Source organism: Gopherus evgoodei, chromosome 1, assembly GCF_007399415.2.
Source record: "Gopherus evgoodei ecotype Sinaloan lineage chromosome 1, rGopEvg1_v1.p, whole genome shotgun sequence".
Lineage (NCBI taxonomy): Eukaryota > Metazoa > Chordata > Testudines > Testudinidae > Gopherus > Gopherus evgoodei.
Window position 1 is genome coordinate 299,687,668 of NC_044322.1, and position 25,909 is coordinate 299,713,576.

At 43.2% G+C, this 25,909-nt stretch overlaps 1 protein-coding gene across 1 annotated transcript in view; it reads right to left on the reverse strand.

The window, feature by feature from the left end:
* MYRFL (myelin regulatory factor like) overlaps positions 1-25,909 on the reverse strand; it is a 69,941-nt gene that overhangs the window by 38,060 nt on the left and 5,972 nt on the right. Inside the window, 10 exon segments of the mRNA XM_030549459.1 lie at positions 100-190; positions 1,020-1,130; positions 2,312-2,388; positions 11,955-12,150; positions 17,648-17,798; positions 19,730-19,812; positions 21,047-21,308; positions 21,399-21,435; positions 21,438-21,468; positions 25,202-25,344. Of these exon segments, the coding sequence (XP_030405319.1) occupies positions 100-190; positions 1,020-1,130; positions 2,312-2,388; positions 11,955-12,150; positions 17,648-17,798; positions 19,730-19,812; positions 21,047-21,308; positions 21,399-21,435; positions 21,438-21,468; positions 25,202-25,344 (1,182 nt within the window).

Sequence of the window (25,909 nt, forward strand, 5' to 3'; positions counted from 1 at the left end):
CTACAAACAATTATAAAATGCACACTGCCCAACAGTAACCCAGACATTCTCCTTTGTGAAAAGAAAATAAGAATGTGGCTCAAATAAACGTGTACCTACCCTCACAATGATCCTTTCAGAGACATGTGCAGACAATAAAAACGACTGGTCCTGACTGACAGCATATAGTCCAACCACCAGCATGAAGTATCTAATATGAAATTAATTTCAACGATTTAACAAGAAAGCTGAAATAATTTCACAGGCGGACCCCCCTGACCAGCAAGGGCTTCTGTCACTGCCTGCCTTATAATTGTGGGTGTCTTAATAGTATGCTGCCATAGCTCAGAGCCCTGATAATAGTAGCCAGTCTACCAACATAAAGGTCTCACCCAGGCTTCAATCAGCTTGGTTACTCCTACAACCCTTCCAGTCCCGTGTTTCCCGTCCCCTCGGGGTCCAGACTCTGTCACTATTTTTCTGGCCAAATTATTCAGTATTTTAAATCTTGTATTTTAAACATAACTTTTTTTGAAGTATGGGAGGAAAATTAACACTTCTTACTCTCCGTTTAGTTCATTCTCTGTTAAATACGCTTTGGACCCAGTGCTCATTGAAGTCAACAGAAAGACTTCGGTATTTCCAACTCCAACCATTCAAGAAATCACGAATCAGGCCCCCCCACAAAACTCATGAGATTGGCTACAAATAAATAAGCTTTTAAACTCTATATCTAGGTTTCTTTTTATTTGCATTCTGGTTTCTGAGGTGTTAAGGTATAACTTGGGTGATATTTTCCAGCTTTGTGATGCAACCATGAGGACAAGAAACTTTTTTTTTTTTGGTAGTAAAATGAAAACAGACTCTCACATAATTTTATTCAGGAGCTGGGTCTTTAAGAAAGACTCCAAAGACCATGAAACTCAGGATAAAATCATGAGTTGGCAACACAAACCTTCACTGACTTAAATATATCTACCTCATTATAAGTCAGGTCACTCCCCCTTTACACCCCCGCTCCCAGAGGACCATCACGCTACCTTTGGTCAGGATTAGGTTTCCCCTTTTTTCTCATGTTATTTGCTGTTGTTTCACTGAAATGTAACCTTCCCAGTGTCACTTTGGTTACCTGGTCTGCTGGTAGATCAAGTCTAAAAAAGAAAAAGGAAACAAGTTATGGGGCAAACAACTACCCTCACCTGGATCACTTCTAATTGTCCTGCAGATTTGCTCAAGCTGATTATATTAAATCAGAAAAATGAAGCATATTACTGAGCTGACAGCAGAGGCACCTCAGTACATGTGGAATGCTCTCCAACTTATAAAAATTTCACAGTTTCTTCTTTTATGGCACTTTTCAACTTAGGGGCCAAAGCGCGTCAGCCTCACATTAACCAATACATCACAACATCCTGTCAGATAGGTCAGTAAGGGGGTGAATGTAGTCAATCATGTACAGTATCCAACCAACGGTGGGAATATTTGGGGTCTTAGTAACATTCATCTACTAAGTGAAGGGATAGCTCAGTGGCTTGAGCATTGGCCTGCTAAACACAGGGTTGTGAGCTCAATCCTTGAGGGTGCCATTTAGGGAACTAGGGTAAAAATCTATTTGGAATTGGTCCTGCTTTGAGCAGGGGGTTGGACTAAATGACCTCCTGAGGTCCCTTCCAAACCTGATATTCTATGATTTCTGCACCAATAGCCACAGATAGTAGGCCCATTGACCATACATGGGTATTTGTTGCTAATATAGGGCACTACCATATATCATTCAACCTACAGTAACAGATTAACTAAACCATAATTTCTCTCCTGTTTGTTTTTACCTATATCTAATTTGCATTTTCATGTCCACCATTGCATGTAATGATGATCTGATCAAACATTTTTTCATGGACAAAGAACAGTCCAACTATTCACTTTTCATCTGGTGTAAATCAATGTTACTCCTTCAGTGTGAGTGACACTACATCAAGTTACACCAGTTGAGAATCTATCCCTTGGTAGCTAGAAAAAGAACCATGGCAGAAAAGGCTACAAGCTAATCTGTCCCCCACTTCCCAATTCAGAGTTCACTGCTGTGGATTTTTGAATAGGAGATGTAACTTTTTCTGAAACTTAATGTGGCAGTTTTTCTCTATGTCATATCTATATGACATGCAGTGTTTTTGGAGCCACATTGGTCCGAGGATATTAGAGAAAAAGTGATTAAGGTAGTATCTTTTACTGGACCAACTTCTGTTAGTAAGAGAAGCCTAGAATTACCATCTATTTGCCATGAAACAACAATACCTGGTGAGGGGAATGGGGAGGGGGAAAAAATTCTTACTTTACAGGATTGAAAGATTTTTTGCTTCGGTCCGACTGAGACTGTTCTATGGTGATTATCTGATTTGGGGCGTCCACCTATAGTTAAAAGGAAATAACCTTTTCAAGTACAAATTTTAAAGCGTGACTGGTTACACTTTTAAAAGGTTAATTTTCTCACAAATAAATATAAAGGGTTGTAGTGAGAATAGACCAAAAGTCAATATGCAAATTAATTAGAAAACCAAACTCTCTCAATTGTTGTGGAACCACATATATAGTGACAGGAATTGCCACCTGTTCAGAGCAATGCTTCACTAATCCAGACTCATGGATCCCACTATAGCTAGTAATAAAAGACGGTTACTCACCTTTGTAACTGTTGTTCTTTGAGATGTGTTGTTCATATCCATTCCAGTTAGGTGTGCGCGTGCCGCGTGCACGTTCATCAGAAGATTTTTACCCTAGCAACACTTGGTGGGTCGGCTGGGCGCCCCCTGGAGTGGCGCCGCCATGGCACCGGATATATACGCCTGCCAACCCAACCGCCTCTCAGTTCCTTCTTGCCGGCTACTCCAACAGTGGGGAGGGAGGGCGGGTTTGGAATGGATATGAGCAACACATCTCAAAGAACAACAGTTACAAAGGTGAGTAACCGTCTTTTCTTCTTCGAGTGATTGCTCATATCCATTCCAGTTAGGTGATTCCCAAGCCTTACCTAGGCGATGGAGTTGGAGCGAGATGTAGCAAAATGCAAAACTGCTGAGCCAAGGGCTGCATCATCTCTAGACTGTTGAACCAGAGCATAATGCGACGCAAAGGTGTGGACCAAGGACCAGGTAGCTGCATGACATATTTCCTGGACTGGTACATGGGCCAGGAAGGAAGCAGATGAAGCCTGAGCCCTGGTAGAATGTGCGATGAGATAGCCTGAGGGAACATGAGCCAAGTCATAGCAAGTGCGGATGCACGCCGTCACCCAAGAGGAGATCCTCTGGGAGGAGACAGGTAGGCCCTTCATTCGGTTTGCCACTGCAACGAAGAGTTGGGACGATTTACGAAAGGGCTGCGTCCATTCGATATAAAATGTGAGTGCCCTACGGACATCTAGGTAGTGCAATTGTTGTTCCTGTCATGAAGAGTGCGGCGTCGGGAAGAAGACCGGAAGGAAGATGTCCTGATTGGTACGGAAAGCCGATACTACTTTAGGGAGGAACGCTGGGTGTGGTCGCAACTGCACCTTGTCCTTGTGAAAGACTGTATACTGTGGGTCCACCGTGAGCACCCAAAGCTCGGAGACTCGTCTGGCTGATGTAATAGCTACGAGGAAAACTGTTTTCCAGGACAGGTATAGCAGTGAGCAAGTTGCCAACGGCTCGAATGGTGGCGACGTCAGTCTGTTTAAGACTAGGTTGAGGTCCCAGGTAGGGGAAGGGCGGCATACTTGGGGGTATAGGCGCTCCAAGCCCTTGAGGAACCTGGAAACCATAGGGTGTGAAAACACAGAGTGGCCACTTTCTCCTGGGTGGAAGGTAGAAATGGCCACCAAGTGCACCTGCAAAGATGATACCGCTAGGCCCTGCCGTTTGAGAGACCAGAGGTAGTTCAGAATGGTGGGGATCGAGACCTCGATGGGAGTAACATTTTGCGTTTCGCACCAGCAGGAGAAACGCTTCCACTTGGCCGGATACGTAGACTGAGTGGAAGGTTTTCTGCTACCCAGGAGTACTTCTTGCACTGGTGCAAAGCAACGTAACTCTGACTGGGTTAACCACGCAGGAGCCATGCCATGAGGTGAAGTGACTGCAGGTCTGGGTGGTGAAGTCTGCCGTGGTCCTGAGTTATGAGGTCTGGATGACGAGGCAGGGTGATTGGGTTGGGTATCGACAGGTCGAGCAACGTGGTGTACCAGTGTTGCCTGGGCCACGCAGGGGCGATCATGATTAGGCGAGCTGTGTCCCTGCGGAGCTTTAGTAGGACTTGTGAACCAACGGGAATGGTGGAAAGGCGTAAAGTAGTTGGCTCTTCTACGGAATCAGGAAGGCATCCGAGATCGAACCCCGGGAGAGACCTTGGAAGGAGCAGAACCTCTGGCATTTCCTGTTCTCACGGGAAGCGAAGAGGTCTATGTGGGGAAATCCCCACTTCCGGAAGACAGAATGTATAATGTCCGGGCGAATCGACCACTCGTGAGACAGGAAGGATCTGCTGAGTTGATCTGCCAGAGAGTGTTCCGAACTCCTGGGAGAAAGGATGCTACCGGGTCTATCGAGTGGGCTATGCAAAAGTCCCATAGTTTGATCACCTCCCGACAAAGGGGGGAAGATCGTGTCCCTCCCTGCTTGTTTATGTAGTACATGGCCGTTGTGTTGTCTGTAAACACTGAGACACAACGGCCCTGTAGATGTTGCTGGAACGCCTGGCAAACCAGGCGGACTGCTCTTAGCTCTCGGACATTTATGTGTAAAGCCAGCTCCTGAGATGACCAAAGGCCTTGAGCGCGAAGATGTCTGAGGTGAGCACCCTAGCCGAGAGATGACGCCTCCGTCGTTAGGGACAGGGAGGGCTGTGGTGGATGGAACGGCAGTCCTGCACACACCAGGGAGGGCGTCAGCCACCAGTCGAAGGAGCCTAGGATGCTTGGGGGAATGGTGACTACCATGTCTATGGCGTCTCTGCCTGGGCGATAAACTGTGGCGAGCCAAGTTTGAAGGGGACGCAGACATAGTCTGGCATGCTTGGTCACGAACGTGCAGGCAGCCATGTGACCAAGGAGGCCGAGAGAAGTGCAAGACGAAGTTGTTGGGAAGTTTTGAAGGTTTTGTATAATTGATACTATTGCCTGAAATCGGGGTCGTGGTAAACTGGCCCTTGCGAGATTGGAGTCCAGGATGGCCCCAATGAACTCTATTCTTTGTGTGGGCACCAGAGTAGATTTCTCCATGTTGATCATTAGGCCTAGTCGCATGAAGAGGTCCTTGATGATGCCGACAGGACTGGTGACTTGGGCCTCAGAGGTCCCCCGAATGAGCCAATCGTCGAGGTATGGGAAGACATGTATTCAACGATGATGGAGGGACGCAGCGACTACAGTCATGCACTTTGTGAATACCCGAGGGGCTGTTGAGAGGCCAAACAGAAGGACCGTAAACTGAAAATGCTGATGGTTGATCACAAACCGGAGGTACCGTCTGTGCAGAGGGTAAATGGCAATGTGGAAATATGTGTCCTTCATGTCGAGGGCGGCATACCAGTCTCCTGGATCCAAGGATGGGATGATTGTCCCCAGGGATACCATGCGGAACTTCAACTTTTTCATGAACTTGTTCAGTCCTTGCAGGCCTAGGATAGGCCTGAGGCCTCCTTTCGCCTTGGGGATTAGGAAATACCGGGACTAGAACCCCTTGCCCCTTAAGTCCTTCGGTACCTCCTCTATAACTCCCATGGCAAGGACTGTCCGTACCTCTTGCAAGAGGAATTGCTCGTGAGAGGGGTCCCTGAAGAGGGACGAGGAGGGAGGTTGGGGGGGCGAAATACACTGGAGGTGCTATCCGAATTCTACTGTGCGTAGGACCCAACGATCCGAGGTTAATTGGGTCCACGCAGGGAGGAAAGGGGAAAGGCAGTTGTAAAACTGAAAAGGATCCTGGGAGACAACTGGTACATCGCCCTTGGGCGCACCTTCAAAAGTTTGGTTTGGATCCCGTCTTTGGCTTGAAGGGACCATTATTGTGACCCCCTTGAGGTCCAGACTGTCCTCTGCTGTTGCCACGACCTCGCCGCCTGCCAAAGTCGTGTCTTGGTCTAGGCGGGGGGTAAGGGCGCTGAGGTTGGGTGCGGAAGGATCTTCGTTGAGTCTGTGATGTATGCATCCCGAGCGAACGCATAATCACCCGATTATCTTTCAGATTCTGTAATCTAGGGTCTGTCTTCTCGGAGAATAGACCCTGGCCATCAAATGGCAAGTCTTGGATAGTGTGCTGAAGTTCAGGTGGCAGGCCCGACACCTGGAGCCATGATATACACCTCATGGCGATTCCAGAGGCCACAGTTCTGGCTGCCAAATCGGCAGCATCCAGTGAGGCCTGGAGAGAGGTTCTCGCCACCTTCTTTCCTTCCTCCAATAGTGCCTTAAATTCTTGGCGGGAGTCTTGCGGGACCAGCTCTATGAATTTCCCTACCGCCTCCCATGTGTTGTAATTATACCTACTAAATAGGGCTTGCTGGTTCGCCACCCTGAGTTGGAGGCCCCCCGTGGAGTAGATTTTATGGCTCAACAAATTCATACGCCTAGACTCCTTAGATTTTGGGGCAGGGGCTTGCTGGCCATGGCACTCCCGTTCATTTACGGATTGTACAACCAGTAAGCAGGGGGCACGTATAAGTACTCGTACCCCTTAGAGGGCACTATGTACTTCCGTTCCACTCCTCTGGCCATGGGCGGAATAAATGCTGGGGACTGCCAGTTGGTATCTGCCTTAGCTTGAATCGATCGAATGAACGGTAAGGCCACTCGAGTTGGTGCATCCGCCGACAATATATCTACCATGGGGTCCTCAACCTCCGGAACCTCGTCCACCTGCAGATTCATATTCAGGGTGACACGCCTCAGGAGGTCCTGGTGTGCCCTGAGGTCAATTAGCAGGGACATCCTCATCGGGCCCGCCTCCACCGCTTCATCCGGGGAAGAGGAAGACGAAAGGCCCGGGACGAGTGGGTCCTGTATGGTCTCCTGATCATGGGGGATGTCAAGGACCGGTGGGACCTGAGGGTCCGGTGCGTGGATGGAAGCTTCGTCCGTACCCACAGGAGGGGGGCAGCTGACAGTGGCCTCTGGCACTCGGTGTTCCGATGGAATGGAGCGTGATGTCACTGTGGGTCTACCTTGGGCTTGGTGATATGCCCAAGGGGTTCAGAAGGACCACTGATGAGGTCCCTGGTCTGGGCCATGGGTCTCTTGGAAGACTCAGCTGTGTGTATCCGAATCATGGTCGTGTGCGTAGGAGGCACTGTCCGGGTGTGATGATACTGAAGTATGGCGAGACGGCCACGGAGGAGCTGAAACCACTTGGGAAGGGTCTCTGCGTCTGGTTGATCCATCTCCACGCGGCACTGGAGAACGGTACCGGGCGCCGTACAGGTACCAGGAATGAGACCGGGACCTGCGACCGGAGCGGTGCTGGGAGGTCGACGGGGACCTCGAAGCTCTACGTCGAGAGCGGCTGCGAGAGGTGTGGTGCTGTGAACAATGCTGGGAGCTGGATCGGTGCCGAGAGTATCGGATCGGAAAGCGTGATCTCAAACAGTGCCAAGAGTACGACCGGTACCGAGATGGAGATCGGTACTGGGATTGCGAGCGGCGTTGGGACTGAGATCGGTGACGGGACCGAGAACGCCAGTGGGACCTCGATCGTGACGAGTGCCTTTCAGCGGTGCCGAGCGAGGATGGTCTCATCAGGGGAGGCTTGCCCACTAATTGGATAACCTGCACTGGCGGTTCCGGGGATTGAGGTAGCGCAGGCTCTGTCAGGGCAATCAGCTCCCTTGCCGTAGAGAATGTCTCCAGCGTGGAGGGAACAATAAGCTCAACCACGGCGCATGCCGGGAAGCTGTCAGGCACCGGACTCGACGGCTCTTGTGAGGCCGGAATCAACAGCGCTGAAGTTGTCGGTGCCGCGGCAGTTGTCGGTGCCGCAGCAGTCCGACTTAGGGAGGTGCTCTGACTGCTCTGACTGCGACGTAGGCCCAAGAGTCGCAGGAGTCTTGTGCCTCTTGACCCACGGGGAGAGAGAGCGGTGCTGGGCAGGCTTCTGGGCCGGCGACGGTTGGTGCCGAGGGGCCTTCACGGTGCCGGTGCGCTCTGGTGCTGAAGATGCACTTCTCCCCGGTGCAGACTGTCTGGCGCTTGGTGCCGAGGGCGGAGGAGTAAGGGCTGCCTCCATCAGGAGCTGTTTGAGACGAAAGTCCCTCTCCTTTTTTGTCCGCGGCTTGAAAGCCTTGCAGATGCAGCACTTGTCTGCGAGGTGGGATTCCCCCAGGCACTTAAAGCAGGAGTCGTGAGGATCTCCTGTTGGCATCGGCTTGCGACAAGCCAAGCACGGTTTGAAACCCAGTGAACCGGGCATGGGCCCCGGCACCGGGTGAGGGGAAAGGGCTAATCTCCAACCCCTCTTAACTATACACAATAACTATGTTAAAGAACTAATAAAACTAAGTAGAAATGTAGAAAATTGAACTATATATACAATAACGATGAAAGAACTACGAGAAGCTAGGGAGATGAAGATCAGCTAAGCCGTGCTCCACTGTTCCAACGACCGACACAGGCGGTAAGAAGGAACTGAGGGGCGGTTGGGTCGGCAGGCATATATATCTGGCCCCATGGCGGCGCCACTCCAGGGGTGCCCAGCCGACCCACCGAGTGTTGCTAGGGTAAAAATCTTCTGACGAACGTGCACGTGGCACGCGCACACCTAACTGGAATGGATATGAGCAATCATTCGAAGAAGAACAGACATTTCAAAGGAAGGCGTAAAGCCTCCATCATGGAAAATTATGCAATAATATTTCAAGGGGAAAGTTTCTTCCTGATCCCAAGTTGTTAATGGTTGGTTTATGTCCTGATGCATGAGTGTGGATATCTTTTATGAATATTTATACTAACCAGAAAATTCCAGAAATTCTTTTTAGACATGCCTATACTTTTTCCCAGTCCTGTCAAGCTCTTTTTCCAATAATGCCATGGGACAGTGAGTTCCACAGTTAACTATGCATTAGCATTCTAAGAAGCATGAAGCAAAGCAAAGTTATTAACTATGCTGTAAAAATACCTATACAAATATTTCAAACTACTACCCTCTTCTGGTAAATAAAAGCTAGAGCAAATCTTCCAAAAAGAGGGGAACTTGAATACAAGAGCATTGCTATACACAAAAGGCATCTGAGGATGAGAGATGAAATTTTGGGTCCCATTTGAGTGACTGGAGAGACCTTGGTTAAATTTTGTTTTGTTTTGCAGAAATTCTCCTCTAAACTGTCATTCCACACCCAAACCATGTACCCTCCTTCCACCCCTGCACTGTTTATGTATACAGTAAACTTGATCAATCAAGATGGCTAAATTGTTTATAATGACCAAGTTAGCCCTTTTTCTGTATGTAGATTGTCTGGGAATAGAATTCGATTTGTATCATTTTTGTGAACTACTTTTTTCAATTAATCCTAATTCATTGTCTGAGATTGACCACCCAAGTTACATGGTACCGTCTGCATTCCCTGATTGGATGACAAACCAACAGGAAGGAAATGAGTGTTATCATGATAGCTGTACAAACATTACACCCTTCAGCACACATCTGCCAAAGTATGCTCAAGAATCTCATGATCTGAACATATCCTGATGAACAAAATGTTGCTCGTTCCATGGCTTGGTCTACACTACGCGTTTAAACCGATTTTAGCAGCGTTAAACCGATTTAACGCTGTACCTGTCCACACTACGAGGCCCTTTATCTCGATATAAAGGGCTCTTTAAATCGGTTTCTGTACTCCTCCCCAACGAGAGGAGTAGCGTTAAAATCGGTATTACCATATCGGATTAGGGTTAGTGTGGCTGCAAATCGACGGTATTGGCCTCTGGGTGGTATCCCACAGTGCACCACTGTGACCACTCTGGACAGTAATCTGAACTCGGATGCAGTGGCGAGGTAAACAGGAAAAGCCCTGCGAAATTTTGATTTTAATTTCCTGTTTGCCTAGCGTGGAGCTCTGATCAGCACGGGTGGCAATGCAGTTCCAAATCCAAAAAGAGCTCCAGCATGGACCATATGGGAGATACTGGATCTGATCGCTGTATGGGGAGACAAATCTGTTCTATCAAAGCTCCGTTACAGAAGACGAAATGCCAAAGCATTTGAAAAAAAAAATCTACAGGCTACACAGTGCTGCGTGACAAGCATAACGGGAAGCCAAAGAATCAAATGGACGCTCATGGAGGGAGGGAGGGGGTACTGAGGACTCCAGCTATCCCACAGTCCCCAGCAGTCTCCGAAAAGTATTTGCATTCTTGGCTGAGCTCCCAGTGCCTGTAGGTTCAAACACATTGTCCAGCATGGTTCAGGGAATAGATCGTCAATTTACTTCCCCTGCCACGTGAAAGAAAAGGGAAAGAAATCATTTCTTGACTTCTTTCAATGTCACCCTATGTCTACTGAATGCTGGTGGTAGACGTGATGCTGCAGCAGTGAAGAGCAGTATCCACTCCTCTACCCTGCCCGGTGGCAGACGGTGCAGTAGGACTGGTAGCCGTCCTTGTTATCAACCCGTGAGTGCTCCTGGCTGGCTTCAGGTGAGGCTGGACGGGGGCCCCTGGGTGAAAATAGGAATGATTCTCGGTCATTCCCAGTCAGTAGATGGTACAGAACAGCTGGTAACCGTCCTCATCATAGCAACTGGGGGCTGAGCTCCATCAGCCCCCTCCTTTTCCTGTGTAAAGAAAAGATTCTGTCCTGCCTGGACTGTTATAGCAGCAGCATGCTGGCCTCCTCTTCCCCGCATCGCTTAATGTCCTGCCTGGACTGACATAGTGGTGGGAGGCTGCCTCCTCCTCATTTTATCTCACTAACAAGTCACTGTTTCTTATTCCTGCATTCTTTATAACTTCATGACACAGGGGAGGAGGGAAGCAATGGGTGGGGTTGTTGCAGGGGCACCCCCCGTGAATGGCATGCAGCTCATCATTTCTGCGGGATCTGGCACGGAGCAGCTGTGCTCTCTGATACACTGGTTCTCTAGCACACTTGCCTCATATTCTAGGCAGGACTGACTCTATTTTTAGAAACCATAAAGGAGGGATTGACTCGAGGAGTCATTCCCAGTTTTGCCTTTGCACCCCTGGCTGACCTCAGCCAGGGGCACCCATGATAGAAGCAGACAGTACAGAACAACAGATAACCGTCATCTCATTGCCAATTTACAATGGCAGCAGACGGTACAGAACGACTGATAACCGTCTCTGCTATCATGCAAAAGCAAATGAATGCTGCTGTGTAGCGCGGGAGTATCGCCTCTGTCCGTGGCATCCAGTACACATATGGTGACAGTAAAAAAAAAAAGCTGAACGGGCTCCATGGTTGCCGTGCTATGGCGTCTGCCAGGGCAATTCAGGGAAAAAAGGCGAGAAATGATTGTCTGCCGTTGCTTTGCCAGAGGAAGGAATGACTGACGACATTTACCCAGAACCACCCACGACAATGATTTTTGCCCCATCAGCCACTGGGCTCTCAACCCAGAATTCTAAGGGGCGGGGGAGACTGCGGGAACTATGGGATAGCTATAGAATAGCTACCCACAGTGCAATGCTCCGGAAATCGACGCTAGCCTTGGACCATGGACGCACACCGGCGAATTAATGTGCTTAGTGTGGCCGCGTGCACTCGACTTTATACAATCTGTTTTATAAAACCGGTTTATGTAAAATCGGAATAATCCCGTAGTGTAGACGTACCCCATCAATCACCAAAAAACTAACAAAAAGGGTGAACAGTAATTAAATTAATTCTGTATTTTATTCAAATGATTGCAAATGCTTTTTGCACTATTCCTTCTGCTCTATTGATAATCACATACTTATAATGAAGAGAAATTAAAAGCACAGGGAGACTTACCTTAATTCCAAAAGTTTTCAAGTAAAACTTTTCAATAGGTTTCAACCCCAGCTGGGTTTTGACATATTTTGGATTCCCAACAACACTAATGTGGACTGTGATCTGGAAATGGTTCTTCTTCTGGCATACAAAAGCATCATCTGTTGTTGAAAAATTAAATCCTTTGTCTGTGACAATGTGGTATCCTACATCAGGGCTACAAAAACAAGAATAAAGAACAGCTGCAGTAAGCAAATGTACATTTTAGTGACAAACCTTGCTCATGTTCCTTTGGGTGGAGTTAAATACATAATAAAATCATAGGACTGGAAGGGACCTCAAGAGGTCATCTAGTCCAGTCCCCTGCACTCATGGTAGGACGAAGTATTATCTAGACCATTCCTGACAGATGTTTGTTTAACTTGCTCTTAAAAATCTCCAAGGATGGAGATTCCACAACCTCCCTAGGCAATTTATTCCAGTGCTTAACCACCCTGACAATTAGAAAGTTTTTCCTAATGTCCGACACCTAAACCTCCCTTGCTGAAATTTAAGCCCATTGCTTCTTGTCCTATTCTCAGAAGACAAGACCAATTTTTCTCCCTCCTCCCTGTAACATTTTATGTACTTGAAAACTTATGTCTCCTCTCAGTCTTCTCTTTTCCAGACTAAACAAATCCAATTTTTTTCAGTCTTCCCTCACAGGTCATGTTTTCTAGACCTTAAATCATTTTTGTTGCTCTTCTTTAGACTTTCTCCAGTTCGTCTACATCTCTTCTGAAATGTGTTGCCCAGAACTGGACACCATAAGCCAGCTGAGGCCTAATCAATGCGGAGTAGAGTAGAAGAATTACTTTTCGTGTTTTGCTTACAACACTCCTGCTAATACATCCCCAGAATGATGTTCACTTTTTTTTGCAACAGTGATTCCTACTGATGAAATTAAAGTAGGATTATATGTAATCTCGAGCAACAGATCTATGTGTATTTTTCTTTTATCTTCATATGGGTAGGAATAGGAATTCTTTTTAAATTGACTCATAATTCTACTCTGGCACCTTACATATATGAAGGTTAAGAGTGGTGGAAGTTTACATAATTCTCGCTTACAAATTTATTCCCAGAGCTCAAGAAGCACCACTATAAGTAACTGAGCTGAAAATGTATTATGTTTATTGACATACAGATGAGCCAAGTAGACATCTTGCTTTGTTCTGGAATTCCTACAGCCAAACACTTTCACAGTAGCTTTTGAAATGCAGTAGGGTTTTACTCAGGCCAAACATACAACTGTTGACACATGCACTCTGGAAAGATCTTTATAAAGCACTGTTTTATAGCAAAAGTAACGGAACCCTATTCTACTTAGTGGAAGGGATAATTTATCAGCTAGAGAGAGACAAGTTCTCTGTCCTTATATTCCCTGATTCAGGGAACATCAGGCAAAGGGGTCAAAAGATCTTCAAGAAAGAGCCAGCGAAATCACCATCCCAGACAATAGTTGCAGTTTGCTGATGTAAGTAATTGATAAGCTTGAAGGACTACATGGCAAATCTTCCTGATATGAAGAAAGACTTTCTTCATTAATGAGAGATTTGATGATGATGATCAAATTCCACTATGGATCCCCTCATCAACACAGCCACTAATGACAGCTTTTCAAGACTAATCCATTCATTTGCTCATTATAAGTTGGAAGGATTTAATATAAAGATTTTACGAAAGATTTATAAAGTACTTTATTATCTTTTGTAAAAACTTTAATCATAGATTTTTCTAGCATAGACAGCAAAGCTATAAAGGCTTCTTAAACTATCATATTGTTTCTGAATTCACTTATTTTTTAACGTAAGTCATAACAAATATATCAGGTCTTAAAAGCATCATCGCTGAAGAAACTCCTTAAGCCTCTATATAAATTTTGAAATTCCTTCTATGTTAGGGCAATGCCAATTTATAAGCTGATGATTTAAAGCAATTTCTGAATATTTGCTTAAATGCAGACACAGGTTAAGAAATAGAAGTACAGCTCTCCCTTCCCCAAGAGGAATGACTTGGGTTGAAGGTTATTCTGAAGAATACTGTCATATTTGGATTCTTACCTACTGTATCCAGGTACATCTTCATAAAGCAGTTAAGAAACACATGGAGTATCTAGGCCTGATTTTGCAAAGAATTTTATTGTGATTTGAGGGTGGTCAGCCTTTTCCTTTGCCTAACTAGGGCTCCGTTATGTTTCTTATGAGTCTGAGCCACGGTGCAGTTGGGGAGGAGCCAGACTGCTGGTGTGCTGGTGTGAGAAGACAGCATGCTTCATTTGTCTATGTCTCTGTAATGTTGACAGTGCTCCTCCAGTGCAACTCTCCTGGAGTACAGGAGAGGAGGGGAGGGGTCTGGGCCATGGCCCTGCTCACCCACTTGACATCAGCACACCTGTACCTAGGTTGCTAGCAAACACAACAGTATTTCTTTCACAGCACTGGGAGGGCCTTGCATTGGCCCAAGGTGTATGGTGGGGAAGAGAAATGCTTTCTCATACCTTTCTTCCCACTCATCTAGGGGGAGGTGTAATCTGATCCACAGAGTTAAATCACAGACTGAGAGCCCCAATCCTTCAAGTCCTCCACACATGTCCAACTAATGTCAGTAAAGTTGTTCACGTGAAAAAAGATAATCATGCACATAAAACATTGGAGGACCCACGTCCTGTACATGTGTTATGAAGGCAACCAGCCATGACATGAGGCCATTTCTAGTGCACTGACTAGCAATGCCTTATACATCTATTTAAAATGTAGTTGTAAAAAAATCCTTTAGCAGCAGCAGCAGCAGCAAATTAAATAGATAAACAGCAAGTGGGGGATAGTTTGCTAACTAATGGATTTAAATATTTAAAGGGAGTTGTAAACATTTTTGCACTAGAAAATAAACATATTAGGGTTTTTGTTTCTATAAATACATAATTCTGTTTCCCCTAAATCAGGAGTTCTCAAACTTCATTGCATCACAACCCCCTTCTGAAAACAAAAATTACTACATGACCCCATGAGAGGGGACTGAAACCTGAGCCCACTCAGCCCTGCCCACCCAGGCGAGGTGCTCTACCACCCAAAGCTCGAGCTCTACCATCCTGAGTTGCAGGGGGGAAAAGCTGAAGCCCAAGGGCGTCAAGTGCCAGGCAGGATCCTGGAACCTGAGTCCAGCCACCCAGGGCTGAAGCTGAAGCCTGACCCCACCACCCAGGCAGGAAGCCTTTGGGCTTCAGCCCTGGGCAGTGGGACTCATGCTTTGGCCCCGGGCCTCACCAGCACTGGTGACCCCATTAAAACAAGGTTGTGACCCACTTTGGGGTCCCAGCCCACAGTTTCAGAATGGCTGCCCTAAATAAATACTGAATTATTTTTTCCTCCTCCTAATTTTTGTACTTGTAGTTAGGAATTAAAAACAAACAGATTTATTCTCATTTTCTTGATTTGAAGTCTCCAGGCAGTTTATTCATTTCACAGATCACGTGAGCTTAAGATTACATGAACTGGGTTCCTGCAGTTAAGACTGTTGATTTCTCATGAATATATACTGGTCAGAATCCTGGAAAAACGTATGTATGTGCTTAACTTTACACACATGACTAGCTCCATTGAACTTAATGTGACTACTAATGTGTATAATATTAAGCACATTCTTAAGTGTTTGCAGGATCACCACCTGATTTTATTTTAATTAGCATTTATATTCTGACTGCTGAAGACTGAAAAACTAACTCTCAATGGCCAGAATTTTCAGAAATAATTAGTAATTTTGGGTGTCCAAACTGAGACACCATAAAGAGGCCATCTTTTCTGAAAGTGCTAAGTATCCACCCACTGAAAACTCAGGCCACTTTAAGGGGTTTCAGATGGGATATCCCAAAACCGAGGCCCACAAAAATCAGCAGTTACTTTTGAAAATCTTAACTCATGACTTAAGAGTTTATGAGAATTTTTTTTAATAGAAATAAGCCAAAGCCGCACAGCTCAGATTTAAACTTTCCCAGAACAAGGGAATTTTCAGATCTAGAATTTTAGCTCCAACTCATCTTCGCTTTTGTAACAAGAACAAATTGGCACTCGAGACAACATGTTTCAGAATGGAATCCCATTTGCTGTGATGGTAAAAAGAATATGTAATTTTTTCTTAGAAACAAAATTCTAAAAAAAAGAGGAAACTAAGTTTTTTTAGGATCAATAACAATCTATCTAGGCTTAGCAGTGATAATACTAATGTTCTTTTGACTCAAACAGGATATAATATCAGGAAACAGAGAAATTTTGTACGCAGATCATAATTACAGTGCATCTAGGGAGAAAGACTACTAACACGGACCCATACTAAAAAAAAAAAAGATGATAATTCCCCTAAGTGATACTATAATCCATTTTCCAAATAATGGTCTTAATGTATCTATTTGGGTACTTTTATGGTAATCATCATAGTATCTGTTCCTTGATATAATGCTCCAAAAAAAGTGCATCTAGAACATCAGTTTTAAGTTTTGAACATATCGGGGATTAAAAAACTGCATTCAGAGACTATCACCTCTAAATCACAAATGAAATGTAGCCATTGATCAGTAGCTGATATGCAATATATTGGATGTGGCAGGCCACTTCTACATGGAGAGGTATCCAGGCCACAATCACCTCTCCAAACCGACTGGGAGGCTTGTAGGCTTTCCCAGCAAAGGCACCAAGGTTTGAAAGGCAGAGACGTTGAACTATTGGCTCACCCTTAAGATAGTCCCTTCAGAGTGGGGTGGTGTTAAAAAAAAATAATAATAAAACCAAACCCACACCTCATACTGCTGCTACAGTGCAGTGTGTGCATAAATGGAAGACACTAGTGTTCAGGGCTGAACAGGATACACCCAAATTAACCTTTTTTGGAAAGTGTTCTTTTTGCCAAATGTTTTTTAGTTTTTGGAGGCAGAGAGGAGGGTGGAGTTGGAGGAAAATACAAGCTAACACTAGCACTTAAAAGGCTTCTCTACTGTGCACAGTGACTAATTGTTTACTTCAACCCTGGGGGGATAAACAAGCTAACATGGAAGGACCTCTGCTAAAAAAAAGTTCTCTGAATACTAGAACACAGAAATCGGGGGATTGAGGGGGGATTGAACTTGAAGTGACCTTTCCCAAGGTGGTGTGCTGATGTTGGGGAGGTTTTTTTCCCCCCCTTTTGTCGCTGCTGCAAAATTCTGTGTCTGTACAGGCAAACTCTAAAACAGGTGCACAATATTAAAACCTTGTAGGGTAGGCTATAAGCACCCATGTGCCAATAACAAAGTAACAAAAGTAACTACATTAACAAGGCCTTAAGCCATGGGAAGGCAATGTGCAGTATGTACAATGGTTACTTGTTCCAGTCTGTTTTGCCAAAAGGAGGGGAAAAAAATCAAATCTATTTAAGTTAGCTTGGAAGTGTTCTCATGCCTGAATCTACCTGATTTAGGGTCCATCTGCTGTGTTGAAAAAAAATATATCAGACTGCTTGGCATGAACATTCAGTGATTCCTTAAAATCTGGTTATCAGATCTCTCTGCAATTTCATCCTCACTTCTGACTGTCACATGCCCCCTCTCTCCCACCTCCAATTTCATTCTGAAAACTACATGTTCCATTCATTTCAGCAGCTCAATGCAAACCAAAATAAATCCAAGTGTAAACATCCGTGCTTACAGTTTTTCGTAACTATAGTTAAATAAATCACTCCAGTGAGAAGTTTGATATGGCTGCCACGTTAGAGCCTGATAACATTTGTCCACAGCCACTACATTCTGTCCATCGCTGTCATATTCTTGCACTTCAGTGCCACAGTCCTTTATTGTCACTGCGAAGAGACAAAAGTGATAGTTTATTTGCTACATGCCAGGGCTAGCCAATAACACTGCAGAAGACCAGTAAATAAAAATAATGGTTTTCCTTTGTAGCTATTCCAAAAATATTTGCCTGTCTTATTTTATTGTCACACAGCATTTGGTTTTTTACCTCTCATGCTCTGTAAGATATCACTCAGGTAGCACTGCTTTTAAAAGTCTTCTACCAAAACAAGTTACATGGCAAAAAAAATCATTTGTTCGCTAAGCATTTTAACTTTTGAAATAATCATTTTGTGACACAAGTTAGCAAAGAAAGAAGAAATACCAGAATTATCAGTTACCTCACTTGCAATAAGCTTAAATTAATCCACCAGTCCAAACAAACAAATATTTAGTTCCGCAGCAAAAATAAAAGCAACAATCAGCCATTCATTGGCTGGCCAAATCACTGTTTAATGCTTTATAATGAGAAACATCCCAGGCTGCCAATTACACCAGCTTGAAGCAGCCAGGGTCAACGCTGATGCTTGAGATATTCCACATGTCATGAAGGCTGAGGAGCACTTCATGTGGGAGACAAATTGAGTGCAGCCCAGAATATAGAGTACATTACAGTGTGCAAGCAATCCAAGAACCCATATGTGGCCTGAGGCACCATGGTGTGACAGAAAGAGCACAGCACTGTTGAAATAATTGCAGCCCAGAGCCCCTAGCTGTAATAACTGTGTTTTTGACAGACAGCTGGGTAAATACTACAAACAAACAATGTTCTCTGGTTACTCATTTCGATTTTTAAACTAATTTCCTTCTGCCATATTTGAGCCCCTTGCATGCTCACAGTACACTAAAATTGAGCCACTGATTTTTACTGACATAAATGTTTGCAGGAGAGCAAATTTCAGAGCTGTATCGCCATTATTAAAACACATTTTAAATTCACATATGCAAGCATACACAACTGTTTGTTTATCCATTCCATCAGGAACAGTAGCAATACCGTGTGACTCATCTGACCAATCACAATTTACCAACACAGCTCAAATAACAGATACTTAAAGAAAGCTTTCTGGTCTATCCATATACTAGTGGACAGAAGAAATCACCACAAAAATTGATCAAATAATTTCTAATCACTTATAAATCTGAAAGAGTGACAGGCTTCTGACTATGCAGTGTTGTTGTAGCTGTCTCAGTCCCAGGATATTAGAGAGACAAGGTGGGTGAGGTAATATCTTTTATTGGTCTAACTTCTGCTGGTGAGAGAGACAAGCTTTCAAACTACGCAACAGTGTCACAGCTAAATACAAGCTTCTCGTTGAAAGGCTTCAATTCATCAGATAAATTGTTCATTGTGAACTAACTATTTGGTCACATACAACCTCATATGCCAATGTTGATTAATTCCTGTAGAAGCCCAATGAGTCTTTTGGTTACATATGGACTATTATAGACTCAGCATTTTCATCATGATAAAACCCTGAATTATATTAATGTTGGGGAGAAAACAATAAAGCGCTTTTGTCAGACCCCTATATGGATACATTTTACAGAAGAATGGGAGCTGTCAAATCAGATGACAAGTGAAGCTGAAATGCATTCTCTTCCTTCCTTCTGCCCCCCTCATTAATCACCTGTTAAGCTAACCCAAGATGGTTTCCATGTCCTAGATGACTTTGTGTCAGCTAGGTCAAGAGAGTACAGAATTTCCTATGTTCCACAGGCTCATGCATATAAGGAGAACCCTTTGGCTGATGAGTGCACTCGGTGAGTGTGAACATTTAAAGCTTCATCTGTAACCTGCAAAAACAGATAGTTCCTCACTTTTGAAAAAACAGCAAAAAGAATTGTTTGAAGGAGCGTTCCAGGTTTAATACTGTTATCTTTTCTGAGCCAGCATTAGTGTGACTGTTAAAATGTCCTGTCAACAATTTGAAACACTTACCCTGCTGCGAGTTGTTAGTCCATGGTGGAGAATCAGTGGCATCGTCTAACAATCTTCTCTTTTTAGCTGATGCCAGGGAAATACTTAAAAAAATGCATTGTACATTATTACTCCATAGAAAAATGAAAGTTATAAGATAACACCCAAGTTCCTGATTTCTAACAGAATTTTCACCTGAGTCCTGATTCTGCTTTATTTTTACTGAATTAAGTGACTTGTGCTTTTTGGTCTTAAATACCAGCATCCTTTTTATTCCATGTGACCAAGGAATTCACCCTTTTTAAAGCAAGTTTTACACACACAGCAAACCACAGAGATTGCATTTGTTTTGGACCAGTTGTACTAAAATCCCAGCCTTATTCTTGAATGGGTTTAGTCAAGCAGGGGCAAACTCTGTTCCCTCCTCCGTGGATAAGGAAAAAGGCCATTTGCAGTGGTTCTGCTATATAAGGAGGAGGGGATATGATGAAGAGCCCTTCAGGGTGTTTGCACCTCTTGTGCAGCATGGAGTTTAGCTCTACATGTGGGAAGAGACAGGGCTGGAGGATCTGACACTATACGGATCTTTGAGACCTTTTATTTGCCACCTAGACAGGTGTAGGGGGCCAAAATAGGTTCCAATCCGCAAGCTGGGAGATGGTTACCCTTTCCTCCGCCTGCCAAGGTATTTTGATTAGGGACTGAGGGAAAGGAATTTTGCCTTAATCTTTATTTGTTTTATTATTAAACACTCAACGCATTTTGGTGGCTGAAAATCATATCAAGTATATAATGAGTATTTGGTTTTATCACACAAGTAAAATGAGCTGGTTTTTCTCATGCCTCATGTCAGAATGTTAACTCATGAAAATAAAATCCCTTAAATGGGTGTTTGTAAAATACCACAGATATTTCTGCCATCCCAGCTACTCATTAGCTTACAACCTCTCTCTAACCTTGTAACTTTTTATCTTGAATTGATTGCTTTTGGTTCTGATTTGAGGGGGCTATTTGGGGATTTAGTTGGGGATTGGTCCTGCTTTGAGCAGGGGGTTGGATTAGATGATCTTCTGAGGTCCCTTTCAACCCTAATAATCTATGATTCTATGATTCTATGATCTGACTTTTAATCTTTAAAATATGGTGCTTAAAGAATAGCTGATAAAGATCCCATAAACGTATAAACAGAGCCACCATGTGGAGAAACTTGTAACCCCTCGGGATTTTTCCTACATGTGGTTCTTTCCAGTCTGAAACCATATAGTTCTTAAAAGTAGCTACGCCACCTTCCCTTTTCTGTATCAGCCTTCCTTCCTACATAATAAAATTATACCTTACCCAGAACTATGAGAGGCTCTTGGCTGAACGTAGGAACAATTTAAACCCAGACAGCTGGAGGATATAGAAGTATTCCAGGGAGACACGGCATTATCTGTCTTGAGACGAGCGTCTTGGGGAACACTGCCGGGATGTCCATTGGTGCTCAGGTCAGAGAAACTGTTAGGGTATCTACAAGGAAATGTATCGGGTGCCCCCGCAGAAGGGAAGGAAAGTGACGGGCCGCCAGTCCAGTGGACCCTAAAGGCATCATAATGTAAACCTGCAAGGAATAACAAATGAAACAGTTCAATCATAAAGAGAATAGAAAGAATGCTAATAGTACAGTAAGATTAGAACTCACACAACCCACCCTTCAGTTGTGGTGGAGAATATGGCTCTGATCCCTGAATCTGGCGGGGGACTCTGGTAACTGACTTTGCCTGGAGATGAAAAGGATATTTTTATTTCATTATGAAAAGAAATGCATAATAACCATAAGCCAATCTTTAACTACCTCAAACCACATGAGTAATTCATAACATATGGACCTGGTAGCCTTAAAGGCTTGGCCTGTCTATAAAAATTTAAAATTCCCTCTCTCTCTAGGCTCTGGATGGGAGATACCTTCTGCTGATGAAGATACTGGGCATCAGCTTTAGACAATTTGTTCTGGTTTATGCTTTAGCCTCCAGAACTTCAGCACTGTGGAAATTAAGAGATGCAAAGTAGGAAGAGTGGGGAGGAGAGGGCATGGGATACAATGGAAGGAGATTGAATTTGTATTTGTCTGATTAAAATAGACACTAGAGCTAGGCCCTTGCAAGCTCATTGGGAAAGAGGGAGTTCAGGGTAGGGTTTCCAGGCAAGATGTGGGCTTTGCTCAGAGCCCCAAGGCAGTCTATTTGGACTCATTTTTCATCCCCACATAATTTTTCAGTTCAGTTTGGAAGACCTTAATGGGGGGCCAATATTTGTATTTTTCATAGCTAGCCTCCAAAATGCTCAGGAATACAGAGGTTTGGTTTTTGGTTTTTTTTAAATGCACATAGCCCTGCTGAGGCAAAACCACAAAAGTCGGTGTAACCTCATCATTTAAGACCAGCTATTCATACCATGTATTAAACCCTATTCCCACTTTGTTCGACATAGGGGTAGCTGCCCAGAACAGTCTTGGTGTCTACGGTTGCATTTTAGAAATCTGAATGAATTAAAATACATTATAAATGATATTTTTGTTAGACTCATAACCATGCAAGCCAGTCTTTGACATCACACTACATAAAAATGGCCTGTAAAGAGAGGGTGACCAGATGTACTGATTCTATAGAGTGTGGGAGAAAATGAGTCCTCACTGAGTTTGGACCAACAAGCCAGAGGCTAGGAATAGAGCAAGAGTCAGGCTAACAAAGTAAGGCTGACACTGACTCTAATAAAGCGAGACTAAGATCTCTATGTTCAAATTCCCTTTATCCCTTTCTCTACTTCCACAAGGGACAGTCCCGATATTTGGGGCTTTTTCTTATATAGGCACCTATTACCCCCCAAACCCATCCCAATTTTTCATACTTGCTATCTGGCCAGCCTCTATAAAGATAAGAGCTGCATGTGTAACCCACTAGCCAGTGTATTGTGTGTCTACAGTGTGCCCAGTCAACATGAGGTCTGTTACAGCTCTCAGCTTAAGAGGTTGTCTCTTCATTTCAAGCTGCAGAAGCCTCCCCCACCCCCATTCAATTTGTGATGTTGGCCAAAAGGGAGCTCTCACACAAACACTCCGGCTGGGACTTTCAAAGGAGCCCAAGACAGGGAATTGCGTATGCAATAACATTATCATTTACCCAGAACTGGAAGAGACCCTCTTTTAAAGGTAGGAATTGTTTAAATCCAAATAGAAATGGAAATTCAGTTAGAGTTGGGTGCCTAACTCCCATAGGCTCTTTTGTAAATTTCAGCCTCAATCTCTACTTTGAAACACTGCCTGAGAAATTGATGCTTAGGATTTATAAATAGACAGGTTAATAAAAGAAAGCTAATTGCAAAGGAGTTTTTTTAGTGGGTGTGGGGGAGGAGCACTGTTTGTACAACACCTGCTGCCCTTCTTGGAGGTTAAATAGAAAGCAATTATTTAAAGGGATGCTGTTAAGTTAAAAATATTAACACAAAAATGCCCTTACCTCTATTGCAAACACTTTTATGATTAAAATAGAGTTTCAGTGATCCAGTTTACATTCTACTATTTTTACTGTTTAAATTTTTATGTCTTAGTTTGCAGTTTGCACACTCTGAAAGACAAGTCAGTTTCACTTTTGTTTGCAGTCCATTTCATTTACATGTTCTGGTGCATTTCCACATTCTATTGCTCTTGGTTTTATAAAATGTCACATTTATAAAACCTACATTTTGGGCTAGATTTGACTTGGTGAATGACCTTTAATAAGTGAGTGTATGAAGAACATTTTAAGTTTTCTTCAGAGTAAGGATATATTTCTAGAGCTTTTAAACACTATTTAATGTTTTAAACATTGTTTTCTAACTTTTAACAAACTAGAGTTAGGAAACTGATTTGCCTCAAAATTTGAACTGTAAATCTATAAAAGTCTTTAACTTCCCTTCTATATACTGTATGCATGTTTCCTGGTTTGAAGCAGTGCCTCAGGTACCCACCTAATTTCTGTTTTCGATTAAAATATTTCAGATGGAAGTCCAACAACATATTTTAAACACTACTAGAGGAAGGAAAGTAAACAGTCATTGAAAGAGGAAGGAAACTACTGTAGATTCAAGTTTATATTCACTGCATCATGCATGATGTCTTTTGTATTAATGTTGTATCCTTGCTCCTTCTTAATATTAATATCTTCTTTTTAAAAAAGAACAGAAAACATTATAATATACTTTATTTTTCTTGGAATTGCGTATAATTTCTTTTATCTGTATTTTAAATATGCCAAGGATCTTTATGTGGATTTACATGGATTTCTCTGAAAGATTTAATTTTTTGCATTTTGTTTTTTATGCTTCAATGCAGATAATTGTAATGTTACAGAAATTTGACAAGAATAGTTATTGAACTGTTAATCTAATAATTAAACGTTACTACACTTCATTATAGTGCAAAATCAGTTAAGCCCCCAAAATACAATACATTTTATTTTGATAAATTTGATATTTTGCACATTATATAACAAAGAGTTACATGATTATACAGCAGTTATCTACAGGTATATAATATTATATCTAATGTAGTAGATATGTGGTAGTAGTAGATTTTTCCTGTTTAACCTGTTAACTGGCAATACAATATAGTCATGAGAAGTGAAGTCTCATTTTAAAGGCATTTTAATAATTTGTAATCTGGTTCTTTCTATATGCTTAGTGATACTAAAAACTAAGATGAGACGTGTCCAAGTGCAGCATTCCTTATATTCTTATTTTTTCTCAGCCTGCAAACTAAGATAAAATTTATTCATAATTGATTAATGAAAATGAGTCAGTAATAGCCTACTTAGCCCACTGTAAATCTGTGCAGTGCATGTGTATGTCCAGAATGAGAAATGGCATGAGGTTTTACCGTCCTGCCCCCCCCCCCAAACTTTCTTTGACCAGGGGTTGGCAGGTTTCAGGCTTTGAATAATAATCTTTTGTATTAAATGACAGTCATTTGGCAGCTTGGATGAATTATCTGTGTTTTACGGTCTGATGGATTTGTGGTCCATAGTAAGTTGTCCTCCGTTATGCAATATTGGATGGTGTGTCATTGTAATTTACAAATTATTTTTTAAAAGATCAATCAGTCATTTCTTAATTATGAAAGGGACATTAGGATGGAAGCAGTTGTTCTTATCCACAAAAAAAGTAATATGTTTGACACCTTTACATTACCACAATAACTAGTGTGAAAGTTATCAATGAGCTTATCCTTCAGTATCATCCACCTTTTAAACCTACTGTACCTATAAGAAAATCATGCTTCGATTGCCATCTCTTTCTCTATTTTCAAGACACATAGCTTCAAGAAAGGATCAGGGCTCCTGTTTGATCAAGTTACTTTCTGTAGAACACAGATTTGAATGAGATTTGAGGTGTGATTGCTGTGTTCAGATGGTAGCAATGTTGTGATAACAGAACCCAAGAAATGTGCTAACAAGTTCAGTTCTCATTGCTAATACATACAAGGCTCCAAATTCCAAGTCACTGCCAAGGAATTCTTCCAACATACTTGTATCCACCATAGGATTCTCCAGGGCTCCATGCACATCTTGCCCTTCAATTAAAAACAAAGAAAGATTGATATTCAGCCCATGGTTCCTCCAGATCTAATACTCCAGACTCCAGCACATGCAGAATGCTGTAGCCCCCTTCCTCACGTGTATAAAAGACAACCACATCACCCCTGCCTTCAGACAAAACCCTCATGCACATGATAGAAGGGCTACGCTTGCATGTGCAAATCTAGCCCCAGTAGGAAAGGAGGGATGGGAAAAGTGGAAAGCAGTTGGCAGCATGAAAGAGGTAGTGGGAGATGACAGAGCAGCCCTAGACATGAGAAGTTTTCTTCACATCACACTTTGAGAACCATTGTTTGCATATATCATTCAATGAAACGTAAGTGTAAGGTAGGTAGATGTAGGTCCATATTTTGCACCTTAAAATGCAGGTATTGAAGACTATTTCATTTCATAGTCATCTGCTTGCTGGGATCAGTACAAAGCATCTAGTTTAGAAATCAGGGGTTCTAATATTTTACTCCATTTACTAGTCTTGGGCTGTCAAACTGTTTTGAAACACTTTGAAATACATAAAATCCACTTTCCTTTGAATTGGTTTAACTGTAGAATAGAACAAAATATCAGAAATCTGATGGTAGGTGTTGTCTTCCTG